General features: G+C 54.4%; 1 protein-coding gene and 2 pseudogenes across 1 annotated transcript; 1 reads left to right on the plus strand and 2 right to left on the minus strand.

Annotated features, from left to right (window-relative positions):
- Window positions 1-18,962, minus strand: part of LOC128820668 (uncharacterized) — a 1,438,581-nt pseudogene that overhangs the window by 818,880 nt on the left and 600,739 nt on the right.
- Window positions 1-18,962, plus strand: part of LOC128820667 (uncharacterized) — a 2,212,279-nt pseudogene that overhangs the window by 279,392 nt on the left and 1,913,925 nt on the right.
- LOC128820764 (olfactory receptor 14J1-like) lies at window positions 6,895-7,994 on the minus strand. Its single transcript, XM_054001596.1, has one exon. It carries the CDS (start codon window positions 7,974-7,976, stop codon window positions 7,044-7,046), a length of 933 nt encoding a protein of 310 aa, XP_053857571.1. The 5' UTR covers window positions 7,977-7,994; the 3' UTR covers window positions 6,895-7,043.

An 18,962-nucleotide genomic window follows, 5' to 3' on the forward strand; every position in this document is an offset into this window, starting at 1 on the left:
GCACGGTGCCGGGATCATCAGAGAGCTGAGGTGTGTGCTGGAATTCCATGCCCTCGCCATGGCGCAGCAGCCCTGCATTTCCCTGCTCCAGCCTTGGTCTCCAGCACAGCCATGGAGGCTCTTTGGGCTCCTGAGTGTTCCTGCAGCCCCCAAGGGCAGCTGAGCTCTGCCTTTGGCACAGTCAGCCCTGGCCAGCGCAGGCCACGCTCAGCAATTCCTTGTCTGTGCCCGGCCTTGCTGCCAGCCCCGGCAGCGGCTGCGTGGCCCCTTGGTGGCCCTGTGCTGGCCCAGCCATGGTGCCACAGCCCCTGTGCAGGCCCAGCCCAGGACAGGAGCATTGCGGCTGGGAACGGCCCCTGTGCCGTGGTGCCCACGGCAGCCTTGGGGCTCTGTGCCCCATGGCCTCCCTGCTGGGCAGCCTCTGCCAGCTCCTGCCCAGCCCGTGGCACCTGTGGGGCTGCACAGACAGCCCTGCCCCGGGCTCTGCCGGCCTCTGGGCCAGCAGAGAGGCCGGCCAGGGCTGGCCATGGCCGGGAACAGGCCCTGAGCCCCGCAGCAGGATGGAGCTGGGCCACAGCCAAACTCAGCCCAGGCCAAAGCTGGGCTCAGCAGCCAGGGCTGCCAAGGGCTGGGGACAGAGGCTGGCGCTGACAAATGTCCTGGGCCCCCTCCCTGCTGTGTCCATGCCCCCAAGGGCACAGAGCAGCCTCCTCTCTCGGGCACTTGCCTGTTTTCAATGCCTTGCACAGGCGCTGGCCCTGCCCCACAAGGCCTGGGCTGAGTCCTGCCCCTGCACGCTCAGCCAGGCTGAGATGGACACTGCTGGTTTCTGGGCCAGGCTCTCGCAGCCCAGCCCAGCTCCCTGCAAGCTCTGCCAGCTGCCCTGAGCTCTGTGCAGCACCAAGGGCCTCTCCCCAGCACAGCCCAGCCGCCTCTGGCCCCACAGCTCTGCTCAGGCCAGGCTGCTCTGGCCACTGGCCCCACGGCCTCAGCCCCTGCCAAGGGCACAGCAGCAGCTGCAGCTCAGCCAGGACTCAGCCCCAGCCATGGGGGAAGGGGCTTGCCCAAGGCACAAGGAGGCTCCCTGGCTGCCCTGCTCCCCTCGGCCTCAGCTGCTGAGAGCTCTGCAGCCCCTGCTGCCATCCCATCTGCCCAGGCCAGCACAAGAGCCCCGGCCTTGGGGCCCTCCAGAGCTGCTCCTGCTCCAGGCCCAGGGCCCATCCCAGAGCTGGGGCAGCCACAAAGCTCTGCCCATTTCTGCTCATTGCTGCTCTGATGGGGATGGATCCTCAGACACTTGGAGGTTGGTGATGAATTTTCCTACTCCAGAGGCCTCTTCTTTCTTCAGCTCTCCAGTTCAGGAATTCCGTGAAAAAGGCTCATAAATATTTGTTCAGAGAATCCAAACAAGAAAAACCCCTGGGAATAATTCTTGTCCTCAATTCTTCCGTGATTAATTAGTCAGGTTTCAGAAGTGTATTCAAAGTGAATATACTATACTGAAACCCATGCAGAGAGAATTGTTCTTTTCCTGTTTATAGATTGATATCAGCAATGTCCAATTGATAATGACCCTCAGCACCTCCTAATGCAGTTTGAACAGATATGAAAACCAAGACCCTTCATGGCTGACAATCAATAACACTTTGTCCCTACCCCCTCCCCACCATTTCCCTCATCCAAGCCCTGGCACTCAGAGCAGCTGAGGAATGGAGTCACATCCAGGGCTGTCCCCAGGGCTCAGGATTGGGGCCAGGTCAGTGAAATCTCTTTATTGCTGATCTGGAGGAGGCCATCGAGGGCACCCTCAGTCAGTCCCAGGTGAGCCCAGTCTGGGTGGGAGTGTGGCTGTGCTGGAGGGCAGGAAGCTCTGCAGAGGGATCTGGACAGGCTGGAGCCATGGGCCCAGGACAATGGGATGAGGTTCACCAAGGCCAAGGGCCGGTTCCTGCCCTGGGATCACAACCACCCCAAATCCCTGGCCCTGCCCTGCCCCTGATCCCCACAGCCTGTCCTGTTTCCTTCATCCCTGCATTGCCAGGGACTTCCTGGGACAAGGCAGCTCTGCTCTGGGGATGGAGGGAGCTGCAAGTGCCACCACTGGAGTGGAACCACAACTCATCAGGTTTGTGTCCTTTGGGGGTCAGGAACTGGTGAGACTCAGAGGCACAGAAAGTTTCTCTTCAAGGCCAACAGACCACAATTCAACAGGACACAATTTAATAACAATCACGCTCTTCAATGAGCTATGTGCAACGTCCCAGCAGTGTCTGAAGAGTCCAACAGCCACAAGTTATTTCCATACTAAAATTGATTTTAGACAAACGTGGTTCTGTGATAGATATAAACACAGTTAAGTTCTTGTATCAGGATGCTCTTTTTGGAGTGGGGGCAAAACAGCTCAAACAATTCCTGATTTGCAAAGCTGTCAGTGGTGGATGGAGAAGGGAGGTCAGGCTGCTTTTGGTGTTGAGGAAATGCTGAAACCAGCCTGACTCATTTCATCTCCTCCTGGCCTGGCTGATCTCCCCTCTTTCCCCTTCCACCCATTGGTTTTTGTCTCCCACCAGGCCCCCCGGTGAAGAGCCTGGCTCTGTGTTCTCCATCCCCTCCTCGCTGGCACTGCCAGGCTGGGATGAGGAGCCCCTCAGCCTTCCCTGCTCCGGGCTGGACAAGCCCAGCTCCCTCAGCCTCTGCTCACAGCCCAAGGGCTCCAGCCCCACCTTGGAGGCCCTTCCCTAAACCTGCTCCAGCTGCCAGACATCTTTCCTGCCCTGGGGAAGCCAACCCAGGCCACAGGGACCTGGATAATCCATGTCCTTGATGTCCTGGTCACACAGCCCTGGCCCCTTTTCCCCGTGTCAGGCTCTGGGGTGGATCCCGTGGAACATCCTTTGGTGGAGGCTGTGGCTCCAGGTGGACCAGGGGGATACCGGGGGACAGGGACCCCGCTGGGCATGAACAGCATTGGAGTTGTTGGGAGAAACTGTGAGGGGGAGCTGGGGCGGAGTGAACAACCCAGTGACCTCACACAGCCCTCCTGGGATGTCACACAGCCCCTCTGAGATCGCACAGCCTGCTCTGAGATTTCACAGCCCATTCTCTAATGTCACACAGCTGGTCTCTGATGTTCCAGCCCACTCTGTGATGTCACAGAGACATTCTATGATGTCATAGCTGCTCAATAACCTCACATAACCCACTCTGTGATGTCACAGCCCACTCTGTGACCTCATGTTGCCAGATGATAAAGTGTCTCCACCAGGTGAGCTGACACCTGGAGCTTGTTCCCCAAAACCCCAGGCCTATGGAAACCACACAATGCCCATTGTGTGAGAGGGGGAGCTGGAAGTTCACCAGCCTCAGTGTCCTGCCAGCTCAGCCAGGCCTACGGGAACATTGGGGTCCACGACCACCAGGGACCACCAGAGAGACCCCCAGGACAGAAGAGAGCATGGGTAAAGGGGAGGGGAAATATGTTAATGATTTTGGGGAAATGATTATCAGATGTGTGTTTAGTCCAGGACAATCAATGAATATGTGTGCAAAATACCGAATATGAACAGAAACTTTCCTGCACTCAGCATGCTCGGCTTTGGGAGGAGCTATCCCCCGTGCATCCAGCTGAATAAAGAATGCTGCTTCTTAATGCTGCACTGGTATGAAGGAGTTTTCTGTTTCACCGAATTTTTGGTAACACTCCACTCCCAAGGAAAGCTCTGTCTCCTGCTGCTCACAAACAGAGAAGGGCTGGTGGCAGATGTGGGGGTCGGAGGCTGCCTGGGGCACAGTGACCATGAAATAATCAAGTTTTCAATGTTCTGTGAAAGAAGGAGGGGCAGCAACAAAACTTCCACACTGAAATTAGGCAGGGGAGACTTTGGCCTATTTAGGATGCTGATTTGGGGAGCACCCAGTCAGGTACGGATTTTTTATGGGAAACAGCTTTTAGAAACAAAGGGGTCCAGGAAGGATGGGCACATTTCAAGAAAGTAATCTTAAGGGGAAAGGAGCAGCCTGTCCCAGTGTGGCAAAAGATGAGCTGGTGATGCAAATGACTGTCCTGGCTGCCCATGGAGATTTTGTGGGAACTCTGGGGAAAAAAACAGGGTGCACCAACTTCGGACAGAAGGTCAGGCAACTTAGGAAATGTTTAAGGATGTTGTTAGGTCATGCAGAAAGAAAAGCTGAGAGGTGACATCTCATTTAGAGCTTAACCTGGCCACTTCTGTGAAAAATAATAGAAAATGTTTCTGTAAATAAATTAATAGAAAATGGGATAAGGAGAACCTCTGCTGTTTATTGGATGCAGTGGAGAATAGAGTAACTAAAGATAAGGAAAAGGCTGAGCTACTTAACATCTTGTTTGTCTCAATTTTCAATATTAGGACAGATTGTCCTCAGGACAAGAGTTTTCCTGAGCTGGCAGATGGGCACAGGGAGCAGAACAGCCCCTGTAATCCAGGAGGAAGCAGCTGGGGACCTGCTGAGCCACTCAGATGCTCACAGGTGTATGGGATGGGATGGGATCCATCCTAGGGGGATGAGGGAGCTGGTGGATGAGCTCCCCAAGCTGCTCTCCATCATTTCCCATCAGTCCTGGCTCAGCAGGGAGGTGCCAGAGCACTGGAGGTGCCAGTGTGAGCCCATCGCCAAGAAGGGCTGGAAGGAGGATCTGGGGAACTCCAGGCCTGTCAGCCTGACCTCGGTGCCCGGCAAGGTTCTGGAACAGATCACCTTGAGAGCCATCACAGGGCAGCCACAGGATGGCCGAGGGGTCAGAGCCAGCCAGCGTGGATTTCAATATCTGCATTGATGACAGGGATGAGGGGACTGAGTCCACCATCAATAAATTTGCAGATGACACCGAGCTGGGTGTGAGTGTCGATCTGCTGGAGGGTAGGAGGGCGCTGCACAGGGCCCTGGACAGGCTGGATCCAGGGCCCAAATCCAACAAGGTCAGGTTTAACAAGTCCAAGTGCCGGGTCCTGCACTTTGGCCACAACAACCCCTGCAGCGCTCCAGGCTGGGGACAGAGGGGCTGGAGAGCAGCCAGGCAGAAAGGGACCTGCAGGGACTGATGGACAGCAGGCTGGACATGAGCCAGCCGTGTGCCCAGGTGGCCAAGAAGGCCAATGGCTCCTGGCCTGGATCAGGAATGGTGTGGCCAGCAGGAGCAGGACAGTGATTCTTCCCCTGTGCTGGGCACTGGTTGGGCAGCACCTCCAGTGCTGTGTCCAGCTCTGGGCCCCCAATTTAGGAAGGACATGGAGGGGCTGGAGCGTGTCCAGCGAAGGGCAACAAGGCTGGTGAGGGCTCTGGAGCACAAGTCCTGCGAGGAGCGGCTGAGGGAGCTGGGGTTGTTGATCCTGGAGAAGAGGAGGCTCAGGGGAGACAAGGCGATGTCAGGGCACAGATTGGACTTCATGACCTCCAAGTTCTTTTCCAACCTTGCTGATTCTGTGATTCTCTGAAACCACCCTTGGAGCAGTTGCAGGAGGAGCCCTGGGCCTCCTCTTCAGAAGCTGCAGCAGCCCAGGTCCCTCAGCTTCTCCTCAGAGCCCCAAAGCCCATCCTGTCAGTCCTGCAGAGCCTCTGCAGCTCCTCCTCCTTGCCCAGAACAGGGAGCCCCACAGGCAGACACAGCAGCCCAGATGTGCCCCCCTGGCCTGGGCTGCCTCTGGCAAGGGAGCAGCACCAGGCACTGCAGGAGCCTGCAGACAATTCCTGCAGCACTTGTGGGATGATCCTGCTCCCCAAGGGCCGTTCCCATGGTGCCAAGTCAGGAACTGCAATGGGGAGTGGGGCCAGAGAGGAAAGGGCAAACAGGGATGGGCTGTGTGCAGGGCAGGGAACAGGGCTGGGCAAGAGGAAGAAATCTGGACCAGGGAAGAGTAAAGAAAGCAAAGGTGAGGCCAAGGAAATTCTCAGGGCAGTTTGGGGGTGGCTGCCAGGCAGCCCTGGCTCTGAGCAACAGCGACTGCAGTGGGACAGGAAAGTCCCAGCTGATGGGAACAAACTTTCTGGCTGAGTGCAGAGGCCAGGACAAAGCTGAGTGGTTTCCCTGGCGTCCCCCAGCCCTTCCTGGCCCCAGGGGCTGATGGCATTTGTGCTGCCTCAGGTTCATGTCCCCACAGCACCAGCACGGGGGTGCTCCCGCCTGCTGTGTGCAATGCAAACAGGGGCTCCTGAGCCAGCGCTGCCGTGTCTGTGCCTGCAAGGATGCGGCACCTGTGTGAGCTGGGGGAGAGGCCAGGGCTGCAGAGGGGGGATGTTGTTGGCAGCTCCACGAGGACGCTCTGGGACGCTGCCCTGGGCTGTGCAGCGCACTGGGGATGGATCAGCCCCTGCTCTGCTGCTCCTTCCCGTCTCCCCCAGGGCCCTGGCAGAGCACCAGCCGTGCTGTTTGCCCCCAGCCTGCCCACGGCCAGCCTGGGGCTGCTGACGGGGGTTTTCTGTGCTGAGCATTGGCCTGGCCGTGTTCTTGAGAGAGCCTGGGCAAGGAGCCTGGAGCCCCCAGGCCCTGGCCTGAGGCGTCAGCGCTGCCCCAGCAGTGCCCATGGCCTGTCCCTGCTGCAGCCCCGGCACTGCCACCCCCAGGACTGTGCCCGGCCCCGAGAGCACTCAGGCCCTGCAGCAACACCAGGGCAGCGGGGCAGGGCCACGGGAGAAGCACTGCCAACACCAAGTGCTGCTGCTGCTGCTGGGCACAGCTGCTGTGCCAGCACTGATCTGCCCCCAGCTCTGCACACAGACATTGCTGCTGCAGCTCCAGAGGAGGCAACAAAAGGGCAGCTCTGCAGAAAACTTTGCTGGGAGATCCTTGAGTTCCTTTAAAGCCACCGAGATTGCAGCCCCTCATTGGGACAGTCTGTGGCCCCACGGAAGGTGGTGACAAACAAAATGAGAAATGGCACAAACAATGACATTTCCTTGGGGAGAAGATGAAAAAAGTAAAACAAAGGAAAAAACGCCCACAACCAAAGCAACAAGTATCAAAGATAACTTTTATTACAAGTGATTTGCAGAATTTGACCAGCAGTTTAATGTTCCTGAAAGCATCCAGTCATCAGTCTCCTCACTGCAGCCTTGAGCTCCTGGTTCCTCAGGCTGTAGATGAGGGGGTTCAGGGCTGGAGGTACCACCGAGTACAGAACTGACACTGACAGATCCAGGGATGGGGAGGACATGGAGGGGGGTTTCAGGTGAGCAAACAGTGCAGTGCTGAGAAACAGGGAGACCACAGCCAGGTGAGGGAGGCAGGTGGAAAAGGCTTTGTGCTGTCCCTGCTCAGAGGGGATCCTCAGCACAGCCCTGAAGATCTGCACATAGGAGAAAACAATGAACACAAAACAGCCAAATGCCAAACAGGCACTAACAGCAAGAAGCCCAAGTTCCCTCAGGTAGGATTTGGAGCAGGAGAGCTTGAGGATCTGTGGGATATCACAGAAGAACTGGCCCAGGGCATTGCCATGGCACAGGGGCAGGGAAAATGTATTGGCCGTGTGCATGAGAGCATTGAGAAAGGCACAGGCCCAGGCAGCTGCTGCCATGTGGGCACAAGCTCTGCTGCCCAGGAGGGTCCCGTAGTGCAGGGGTTTGCAGATGGACACGTAGCGGTCGTAGCACATGATGGTCAGGAGGGAAAGCTCTGTTCCAAGGAAGAAGATAATCAGGAATACCTGAGCAGCACATGCTGTGTAGGAGATGGTGCTGGTGTCCCAGAGGGAATTGTGCATGGCTTTGGGGACAGTGGTGCAGATGGAGCCCAGGTCACTGAGGGCCAGGTTGAGCAGGAAGAAGAACATGGGCGTGTGCAGGTGGTGGCCGCAGGCTACGGCGCTGATGATGAGGCCGTTGCCCAGGAGGGCAGCCAGGGAGATGCCCAGCAAGAGGCAGAAGTGCAGGAGCTGCAGCTGCCGCGTCTCTGCCAGGGCCAGCAGGAGGAAGTGGCTGATGGAGCTGCTGTTGGACATGTGCTGTGCCTTGGCATGTGGATCTGTAAAAAAAGTAATCATGGAATAGTTGGGTTTGGAGAGGAATTTAAATATCCCAGCCCAGCTTTGGGGCAGTTTCCCCCCACTGCCTGCCCTGGACTCTACTGACTGGAGCTGTCCCTGCCAGCAGCTGCATCCCTGTGCCCAGGGCTGGGCCCTGCCAGTGCTGCCAGAGCCCAGCCCAGCCCTGGGGGCTCAGCTCTGCCCTGCAGACCCCTCCCAGCTCAGGCACAGCCCAGGGGCAGCTCTGGCTCCGCAGGCTTTGATGGTAACGTCAGAGCAACCCTGAGGAGGCTGGAAAAGTGACACTGCCTCTAAGGGACCCTGTGTTGATTTCTGTCACTGCCTGGTTTATTCATATCTGAGAGAAAACTTTTTTATTTTTCTCAGCCTGAACTGAGAGAAGAATATATATGTGCAATTTCCCATCCAGGCAAGCCAGAGCAGTAGATTAAACTAGCAGCATTTGCCCTTTTATACAGCCCCTGCCTTGCTGTGCTCCCTGTATAATCTGCTTGGAAACGTTCTGCAGTTAAATGCCATGCTCTGAGCAGTCCTGAACAATGCAGCATCCTCACCACACAAGGAGAACGATTCCAAGCCTGACCAGCTGTCTCCTTCCACCCACATCTTGTCCCCCAGCGCTGGGAGCAGCTCCCCGGGCCGGCTGAGAGCTGTCCCTGGCAGGCAGCAGAGTCCCTGGCCCAGCACAGCGCCCTGGGCTGCAGGACCCTGCTCTGCAGGACAGCCCTGGGCACCCCTGGCTGCTCTGCACAAGAGACCATCAGAGAATGTACTCACAGGGGCTGTGGGCATTGGCATGTTCCAGCTTGAGGAGATCACTGCAGGAGCTGCAGCTGCATTGTCCTGCAGCCAGAGGTTCCTGTGCCAAGGGCTGGCAGTGATTCTGCCCCAGGCACTTCTCAGCACCTTCCCAGCCCTGACTGATTGAAGCTCTCTGTGCCTCTGGGCTGTGCCCGCGCTGGCTGCAGGCAGTGCCCCAGCCCTGCTGGGCTGGGAGAAGAGCTGCTCATCCAGAGAAATGTGCTTTTGAAGCTCTGCTTGCTTACCAGCATCACCCTCTGTGCCAGGAGCCCGGCCCAGCTCAGCAGCACAGACACAGCACAAGGACTTGAATGAGCCTCTGGGGCTTTGTGCTCAGGCCCTGAACATCAGGCCCTGAGAGGCAGCTGCAGAAACCTCTCCAGAGCTCCAAGTCAGAATCCAACTCCAAAGTTTCTTTGACTTTTAATGGGTCCCAGTGAGGGACACGAGTGAGAAAGTGTCCCCAGGCCCCAGGCAGAGCAGAGAACTGGAGGCACTGATGACAGGTGGGAACAAAGAGAAGCCAAGTCTTGGTGGCCTGGGGCACAGCAGGGTCTGTGCCACCAAGGGTTGTGAGGAGACACCTTGTCCTGAGGCCCTGGGGCCTCCTGGCACAGCCCCAGCCAGGCTGGCCACTGTCAGCCCCTTGTCCTGCCCTCAGCATCCCCCCCTAGCCCACATCCCAGTGGCCTCAAGGATCTGCTGGAAGGAGTCCCTGGGGAGCCTTGCTCAGCAATGGCCCTGGGGGCTCCACAATGCTCCCAGGCACTGCAGGTTTTTCAAAGGACTTTGGCTTTGGCTTTTACCTTGCAGTCTCTGAGAGCTTTCTGCAATCATGGCCTCCAATTATCTGCTGTAATTAGTCCCTGGAGAGGCTTTGTCAGGAACAACACTCAGTGGGGCTCATTAATGCTTCAAGGTACTTCAGTTCTTTTAAGGCACTTGGTGTTTCCCTTTTGCTACAGACTCTGTGAGAGGTTTGTGCAATCATGGCCCCAATTATCTGCTTTAACGAGTCCCTTGAGAGCTTTGCACTGACACTCAGTGTGGCTCATTAATACTTTGAGATAGTCAACTTTTGTAAGGTACTTTGGATTTTCCTTTCCACACTGAAAGGTTTTTGTGCCATCCTGGCCTCCAATTCTCTGCTCCAAGGAGTCCATGAGTAGTCTGTGTTGGGGATGGACCTCAGTGCAACTCATTTATACTTTGAGACACTTTGGGGTTTTCTTTTGACTTTGACTCCTGGAAAGGTTTGTGCAATCTCCTCTCAGGCCCTGAGGTTCCAGGGCTCAGCTCCAAATACACCACGGGGCTCATTAGGATCAAGCAAGTCCTGAAAAACCATGGCTCTGCCTTGATTTCTCTCTGGCCTAGTGCAGTTCATCAGGAATTTTTCTGCAGTGGTTTTGGTTTGCCAATTTGAGATTTCTCGGCCAATGCATCAATTATTGTGGTGGGTTCAGTGCTGGCTAATTACCAGTGCAATCACTAGAATATACTTACTTATTTCCTGCTGTGAGATAGGATTAGGAGAAAGGCAAAGTGGGTTCAAATCTTTAAAAGGGTATAAAAAAAAAAAATTATTTACAGCAACTAAAAGAAATAGTAATAAGAATCAGAACAAATCTTTCAGAACACTTCCTTTCTGCATACCACTTGACAATGTAAAGAGATAAAACCTAAAATTTTCAGTCACATTACCATCTCTAGAATAGTCTTCCTTCATTTAGGGAGAGAGGTTCCTCTTGTTAATTTTATGGAGACTTCTCCACAAGAAAACAGTTCTCTCATGGCTTTTCATTTCCACAAACAGCAGCTACCAGGAAAAATCTGCAATTGTGAGTTCCCTCCCATTTTTCACAGCTTTTCCCACAGCTGTGTTTATGGGCCATGTCAACTTATGGGGTATTAGTTTAAAAATGAGCTGTTTAAGAGCAAAGGTTCTCTTCATCTATTTCTGAAATCATCTTCATCTCTGGAAACAAAGATCTTCTTCTCTCCCTAAGGGCACAGGGTCTCATCAATCAGCTCCCTTTCTCTGTTCAAACTTCTCATGGGATCACAGCTGCTTCAACATTTGCTTACTTTAGCATGGAGGCCTTTGCTGAACAAGTCATCTCCCCATTCTTTTCAATGCGTTAAAGGGAAAAAGAGAGTCTGATGTATCAATTCCATCCTTCTCCATAGCTTCACCAGAGGATTTCAGCCCCAAGATCAAGGCATCTCCTCATCCCTCCCATCTGGGACTCAACTTCCTCTTCACTGACCTGGGTGTCTTCACGTTGCTCCTGTGTGTGCCTGCACTTTGTCCTTTTCTCTCACTGGAGGGAGGATGGAAACACAGGAAGAGTCAATATCTCTGGCGGGGCAGGGCTCGGCAGCGTCCAGATGTCAGCAAGCGCAGCCACGGCCCGGCCCGGCCTCGGCCCCGCGGCCTCCCCTCCCCTGCCCGGCAGCCGATGGGGCCTGGCGGGCTCCCTGGGAAGGGGCCCGGCCCCACGGCAGGAGCCGCCCGGCCCGCCCCGGCCCAGACGGGGGCTGGCCCGGCCTTGGCACCTCTGTGCTGGCCAGAAGGGAAAGAGACCCAGCCAGGCTTCTTCCTCTTTAACTTGTGTCTTCACAGAGGCGTGTGCAGTTTCCTTAGTGGTTTAACAGATTGTCAATTCTCAGAGCTAATTACTGAATGTTTTTTTGTCAGACACAGAGGAAACTGCTAGCAGCTTCTCTCAGGACATCACTTCCATGATGCAAAACCACCACAACAGCACAGAGCACAGAGCTCCTTTGTCCATATGTAGTGGTCATGAGCCTGAGGTCTCAAAACCCCACATTGGGAGATCTCTGGGCCCTCTCCAAGGTGTTTTCAAATGAAAACATTCAGCTCATAGTCTAAGAAAATCACCAGATTACTGGGCCAGCCTGACCTGTCTGTCCTGGCTACTTTTGTCTGGGAGCAAGTCATCGATTTACAGAATTTGGGAGGCCAAATTCTAATTTTGGCCATGGTCCCTTGGCAAGAAGGCTGCTTTTTTTTCCATAGCAAGGAAGGAACAGTGCCTCAGTGTTTCAGGGGCAGATGAGAGGTGACCACCAGAGGCCAAGGCCAGCCAGAGCTGGCAGGTTTTGTTCTGAGAGATACCCTTAAAAATAGGAAATTTTTTAGAGAGGGTACCAATTTTGGCAATGGGCATCTGAAAAGAGGGACAGTTCTTTTCCATAGCAAGGAAAGCACGGAGCCCCAGTGCTGCAGGAGCTGATGAGAGGCAGCCCTTGGCATTCCAAGATCAGCCAGACCTGTCAGGTGGCCCCTGGGAGGCCAAGCCAGCCACACCTGTTCCATGTGCCCTCGGTTCCATGGGGCCCCACAGTGTCCCAATGGTCCCTTGCTCCCACAAGGCCCTGAGGTGTCACAATGCCCCCTTGGTGACACGAGGCCCTGAAGGGTCCTCATGGTCTCCATGGTTCCATCAGGCCCCACAGAGTCATGATGGTCTCTGGGTCCATGAAGCTGTGTCCCGCTGTGTCACCATGGCCCCTTGGTTCCATGGGCTCCAGTGGTGCCACAATGATCCCCTTGGTTCCATGAGGTGCCCACAGTGTCACAGGGATCTCCATGGGAAGGAAAGAACCGAGCCCCAGTGTGGCAGGGGCAGTCACCAGAGGCCAAGGCCAGCCAGACTTGACGGTACTGGCAGATTTTGGCTGGGAGCAACCCTTGGATATAGGGAATTTTAGAGGTGGAATTCCAATTTCAAACATGGACACCTGGTGGAGAAACGCAATCATTTTCCATGCAAAGAAAAGCTGTTTGTGGGGCAGTGGGATGTGAGGGGCAGCAAGGACAAATGTCACAAACCTGTGTGACACTCCAGATCCTCATGGAACCAAGGGGCCATTGTGACACTGGCCTGACTCATGGAATCAAGGAGACCATTGTGGAACTCGAGGGCCCCAAGGAACCAAGGGTCCGTGGTGACCTTGTGGAGCTGCAGTGTCACAGAGGAGCCGTTGTGACACAGCGAGGGCGCATGGAGCCGAGGGGCCATTGTGACACATCAGGGCTTTGTGGAACCACAAAGCCATTGTGACATTGCAAAACCTCATGGAAGCACGGGGCCATTGTGACACTGCAGAAGCAAGGGGGACATTGTGACACTCCAGGGCCTCAGGGAACCAAGGAGACCATTGTGACACTGTGGGGTCCCACAAAACCAAGGGAACATGGAACAGGTCTGGCTGCCTTGGCCAGCTGGTGGCCACCTCTCATCTGCCTTTGAGACACTGGGGCCATGTGCTTTTCTTTCTGATGGAAAAAACCATCCATCTCATCCAGGCACCCATGGCCAAAATTGGGCATCTGCCTCCAGAATTCCCTATATCCAAGGATAGCTCCCAGGCAAAAGATGCCAGGACTAACAAGTCTGGCTGGCCTTGGCTTCCTGAGGGCTGGCACTCATGTGCCTCAGAAACACTGGGGCTCTGTGCTTTCCTTCCTAATGAAAAGAACTCATCTTCCTGTCCAGGCACCCACAGCCAAAATTGAGATTCCACCTCCAAAATGCCCAGTGTCCATGGATAGCCCCTAGATGAAAGATGCCAGGAGAGACAGGTCTGGCTGGCTTGGCCTAAGGGTGGCCACCTCTCATCTCCTTCCAGAACACTTGGACTTCATGCTTTTCTTTCCTGCACCAAAAAATCATCCAATCCTGACCAGGTGCCCATGGCCAAAATTGGGATTCCACCTCCAAAAGTCTGTACATCCAAGGATTGCTCCCCAGTGAAATCAGCCAGGACAGACAGGTCTGGCTGCCCTTGGCCTCTTGGGGGCTGCTTCTCACCTGCTTTCCAAACACTGGGGCTCGGTGCTTTCCTTCCTATGGAAAAGAACCGTCCTTCTCAAGATGTCCGTGGTCAAAATTGAGATTCCTCCTCCCAAATTCCATATATCCAAAGATCCCTCCACGACAAAAGCTGCCAGGACAAACAGGTCTGGCTGGCTTGGCCTCCCAGGAGCCCCATCTCTCTCGTGTTCTGTCTTTGAAACACTTGGGCTCAGTGTCTTCCTTCCTATGGAATAGAAGCGTCCTTCTTATCTATGCAGAAATGGCCAAAATTGGGGTCCCACCTCCCAGATTCCCTATATCCGAGGGTTGCTTTCAGACAAAAGCTATCAGCACAGAGACGTCTTGCTGCCTTAGGCCTCTGATGGCCGCCTTTCATCTGCCCCTCAAGCACTGGTGTTCCGTGCTTTTCTTTGCATGGAAAATGATTGCGTTTCTCCACCAGGTGTCCATGTTTGAAATTGGAATTCCACCTCTAAAATTCCCTATATCCAAGGGTTGCTCCCAGCCAAAATCTGCCAGTACCGTCAAGTCTGGCTGGCCTTGGCCTCTGGTGACTGCCCCTGCCACACTGGGGCTCGGTTCTTTCCTTCCCATGGAGATCCCTGTGACACTGTGGGCACCTCATGGAACCAAGGGGATCATTGTGGCACCACTGGAGCCCATGGAACCAAGGGGCCATGGTGACACAGCGGGGCTTCATGGACCCAGAGACCATCATGACTCTGTGGGGCCTGATGGAACCATGGAGACCATTAGGACCCTTCAGGGCCTCGTGTCACCAAGGGGGCATTGTGACACCTCAGGGCCTCCTGGGAGCAAGGGACCCTTGGGACTCTGTGGGGCCCCATGGAACCGAGGGAACATGGAACAGGTGTGGCTGGCTTGGCCTCCCAGGGGCCACCTGACAGGTCTGGCTGATCTTGGAATGCCAAAGGCTGCCTCTCATCAGCTCCTGGAGCACTGGGGCTCTGTGCTTTCCTTGCTATGGGAAAGAACCATCCCCCTTTTCAGATGCCCATTGCCAAAATTGCTAGTCTCCCTAAAAAATTTCCTGTATGCAAAGGTATCTTTCAGAAAAACCTGCCAACTCTGTCTGGCTTTGCCCTCTAGTGTCACCTCTCATCTGCCCTTGAAACAGAGGGGCTCTGTTCCTTCATTCCTATGGAAAAGAATTTGTCTTCTTGTCCAGGGTCCATGGCCAAAATTAGAATTTGGCCTCCCAAATTCCATATATCCAAGACTTGCTACCACAAAAAAGTATCCAGGACAGACATGTCAGGCTGGCCCTGTCCTCTGGTGATTTTCTTAGACTATGAGCTGAAGGTTTTCATTTGAAAACACCTTGGAGAGGGCCCAGAGATCTCCCAAGGTGGGGTTTTGCGCCATCAGGCACATCGCCACTACATATGGACAAAGGAGCTCTGTGCTCTGTGCTGTTGTGGTGGTTTTGCATCATGGAAGTGATGTCCAAAGAGAAGCTACTAGCATTTTCCTTTGTGTCTGACAAAAAAACCAATCAGTAATTAGCTGTGGGAATTGACAATCTGTTAAAGCACTAAGGAAACTGCACACACCTCTGTGAAGACACAAGTTAAAGAGGAAGAAGCCGGGCTGGGTCTCTTTCCCTTCTGGCCAGCACAGAGGTGCCAAGGCCGGGCCAGCCCCCGTCTGGGCCGGGGCGGGCCGGGCGGCTCCTGCCGTGGGGCCGGGCCCCTTCCCAGGGAGCCCGCCAGGCCCCATCGGCTGCCGGGCAGGGGAGGGGAGGCCGCGGGGCCGAGGCCGGGCCGGGCCGTGGCTGCGCTTGCTGACATCTGGCCGCTGCCGAGCCCTGCCCCGCCGCCAGCCCGGGCCCAGCCAGGATCCGCCGGGCCCCAGGAGCAGCCCCGGGCCGGGCCGGCTTGGCCAAGCTTCTGCCGCCCTTGGGCTTGGCCCGCAACCAGCGGGCAGGGCCAGGAGAAGCCATCGGCCCCGGCCGTGCTGCTGCTCTGCTCTGGCCTGGCTGCTGAGATCCTGGCCCTGCCCCCAGCGCCGCCCAGCCTGACACAGCCCCAGCGCAGCCGCTGCACAAACCTCCATGGCAAAACAGCTCCGGCTGCAAGGACCCAGCCCGGCCGGGCTCACGCAACCATCTGCAGACCCTGCCTGAGATATTGACTCTTCCCGTGCTTCCATCCTCCCTCCAGTGAGAGAAAAGGACAAAGTGCAGGCACACACAGGAGCAACGTGAAGACACCCAGGTCAGTGAAGAGGAAGTTGAGTCCCAGATGGGAGGGATGAGGAGATGCCTTGACCTTGGGGCTGAAATCCTCTGGGAAAGCTATGGAGAAGGATGGAATTGATACATCAGACTCTCTTTTTCCCTATAACGCATTGAAAATAATGGGGAGATGCCTTGTTCAGCAAAGGCCTCCATGCTAAAGTAAGGAAATGTTGAAGTAGCTGTGATCCCATGAAAAGTTTGAACATTGAAAGAGAAAAAAGTGATGAGACCCTGTGCCCTCAGGGAGAGAAGAAGAAGACCTCTGTTCCCAGAGATGAAGATGATTTCAGAAATAAATGAAGAGAACCTTTGCTCTTAAACAGCTCATCTTTAAACTAATACCCCAAAAGTTGATATGGCCCATAAACACAGCTGTGGGAAAAGCTGTAAAAAATGGGAGGGACTTCACGATTGCAGATTTTTCCAGGCAGCTGCTATTTGTGGAAATGAAAAGCCATGGGATAACTGTTTTCTTGTGGAGAAGTCTCCATATGATTAAGCAGAGGAACTTCCCCCGCTAGGTGAACTGAAGAAAGACTATTCTAGAGGTGGAAAACTGACAGAAAATTTTAGGGTTTGTGTCTTTACATTGTCAGGTTGAATGGAGAGAGGAAGTGTTCTGAAAGATTTGTTCTGATTCTAATTACTCTTTCTTTTAGTTGCTATTAACAAACTTTTTATTATACACTTTTAAAGTTCTGAGCCCACTTTGACTTTCTCCTAATCCTACCTCAGAGCAGGAAATGAGTAAGTATATTCTAGTGAGTGCACTGGTAATTAGCCAACACTGAACCCACCACACTAATTGATGCACTGGACGAGAAATCTCATATTGGTGAACCAAAACCACTACAGAAACTTCATTATGAACGGCAGAAGAGAAGAGGGAAATCAAGGCAGAGCCATGGTTTATCAGGACTTGCTTGATCCTAATGAGCCCCGTGGTGCATTTGGAGCTGAGCCCTGGAACCTCAGGGCCTGAGAGGAGATTGCACAAACCTTTCCAGCAGTCAAAGGCAGAAGAAAAGCCCAAAGTGTCTCAAAGCATTAACGGCTGCCACTGAGGTCCATCCCAACACAGGCTCCTCATGGACTCCTTGGAGGAGAGAACTGGAGGCCAGGATGTCCCAAAAACCTCTCAGAGACTCAAAATGGCACAAAAACCTCTCAGTGTGGAAAGGAAAATCCAAAGTACCTTACAAAAATTGAGTATCTCAAAGTATTAATGAGCCCCACTGAGTGTCAGTACCAAGCTCTCAAGGGACTCGTTAAAGCAGATAATTGGGGCCATGATTGCACAAACCTCTCACAGAGTCTGTAGCAAAAGTGAAACACCAAGTACCTTAAAAGAACTAAAGTACCTTGAAGCATTAATGAGCCCCACTGAGTGTTGTTCTTGACAAAGCCTCTCCAGGGACTAATTACAGCAGATAATTGGAGACCATGATTGCACAAAGCTCTCAGAGACTGCAAGGTAAAAGCCAAAGCCAAAGTCCTTTGAAAAACCTGCAGTGCCTGGGAGCATTGTGGAGCCCCCAGGGCCATTGCTGAGCAAGGCTCCCCAGGGACTCCTTCCAGCAGATCCTTGAGGCCACTGGGATGTGGGCTAGGGGGGGATGCTGAGGGCAGGACAAGGGGCTGACAGTGCCCAGCCTGGCTGGGGCTGTGCCAGGAGGCCCCAGGGCCTCAGGACAAGGTGTCTCCTGACAGCCCTTGGTGGCACAGACCCTGCTGTGCCCCAAGCCACCAAGACTTGGCTTCTCTTTGTTCCCACCTGTCATCAGTGCCTCCAGTTCTCTGCTCTGCCTGGGGCCTGGGGACACTTTCTCAGTCATGTCCCTCAGTGGGACCCATTAAAAGTCAAAGAATCTTTGGAGTTGGATTCTGACTCGGACTTCTGGAGAGGTTTCTGCAGCTCCCTCTCAGGGCCTGATGTTCAGGGCCTGAGCACAAAGCCCCAGAGGCTCATTCAAGTCCTTGTGCTGTGTCTGTGCTGCTGAGCTGGGCCGGGCTCCTGGCACAGAGGGTGATGCTGGTAAGCAAGCAGAGCTTCAAAAGCACATTTCTCTGGATGAGCAGCTCTTCTCCCAGCCCAGCAGGGCTGGGGCACTGCCTGCAGCCAGCGCGGGCACAGCCCAGAGGCACAGAGAGCTTCAATCAGTCAGGGCTGGGAAGGTGCTGAGAAGTGCCTGGGGCAGAATCACTGCCAGCCCTTGGCACAGGAACCTCTGGCTGCAGGACAATGCAGCTGCAGCTCCTGCAGTGATCTCCTCAAGCTGGAACATGCCAATGCCCACAGCCCCTGTGAGTCCATTCTCTGATGGTCTCTTGTGCAGAGCAGCCAGGGGTGCCCAGGGCTGTCCTGCAGAGCAGGGTCCTGCAGCCCAGGGCGCTGTGCTGGGCCAGGGACTCTGCTGCCTGCCAGGGACAGCTCTCAGCCGGCCCGGGGAGCTGCTGCCCGCGCTGGCCAGAAGCTGTGGGGGGAAGGAGCCACCCTGAGCAGGGCAGGTGCTGCTGCTGAGAGCTGCTGGCTGGGGCAGGGCTGCTCCCGGCTCCAGACCAGCCTGGGCACAGCTCCGGAGGACACTTCCCAAAGAAGGTAAGCCTGGGATTGCTGTGAAGATCAGGAGCTTTCCTGAGAGTGTTTTCAATTTCCTGCTTGGAGAAGGATGGGAACGTTGGGGTGGTGAGAAAAAGATTTTTGCTTTTGATACATTTTTATATATTTATAGCTCTATAAATTACTATTATATAGTTATAAAACTATAATCCTTACTTTATGCTATTAAACTTTTAATTAACCCTATTAAACTACTATTATATACTTCTATAACTATAATCCTTAATTAACTCTCGTACATGTCCTAACCTTTCTTTTAGATTTTCGAACAAGAACCTGTCTAAATACATTCCTGAAATACCGCATAGTCTTATTATCAGGAAGAGGACCAACAAGAAGAACGTTTTGGTTTTGACCAGAATGTGAGCAGTCATAACAAAAAGTGGGGCAAAGAAGCCCTTGGACCTTCTCCA

The sequence above is a fragment of the Vidua macroura genome, chromosome 30 (genome assembly GCF_024509145.1).
Source record: "Vidua macroura isolate BioBank_ID:100142 chromosome 30, ASM2450914v1, whole genome shotgun sequence".
Taxonomy (NCBI): domain Eukaryota; kingdom Metazoa; phylum Chordata; class Aves; order Passeriformes; family Viduidae; genus Vidua; species Vidua macroura.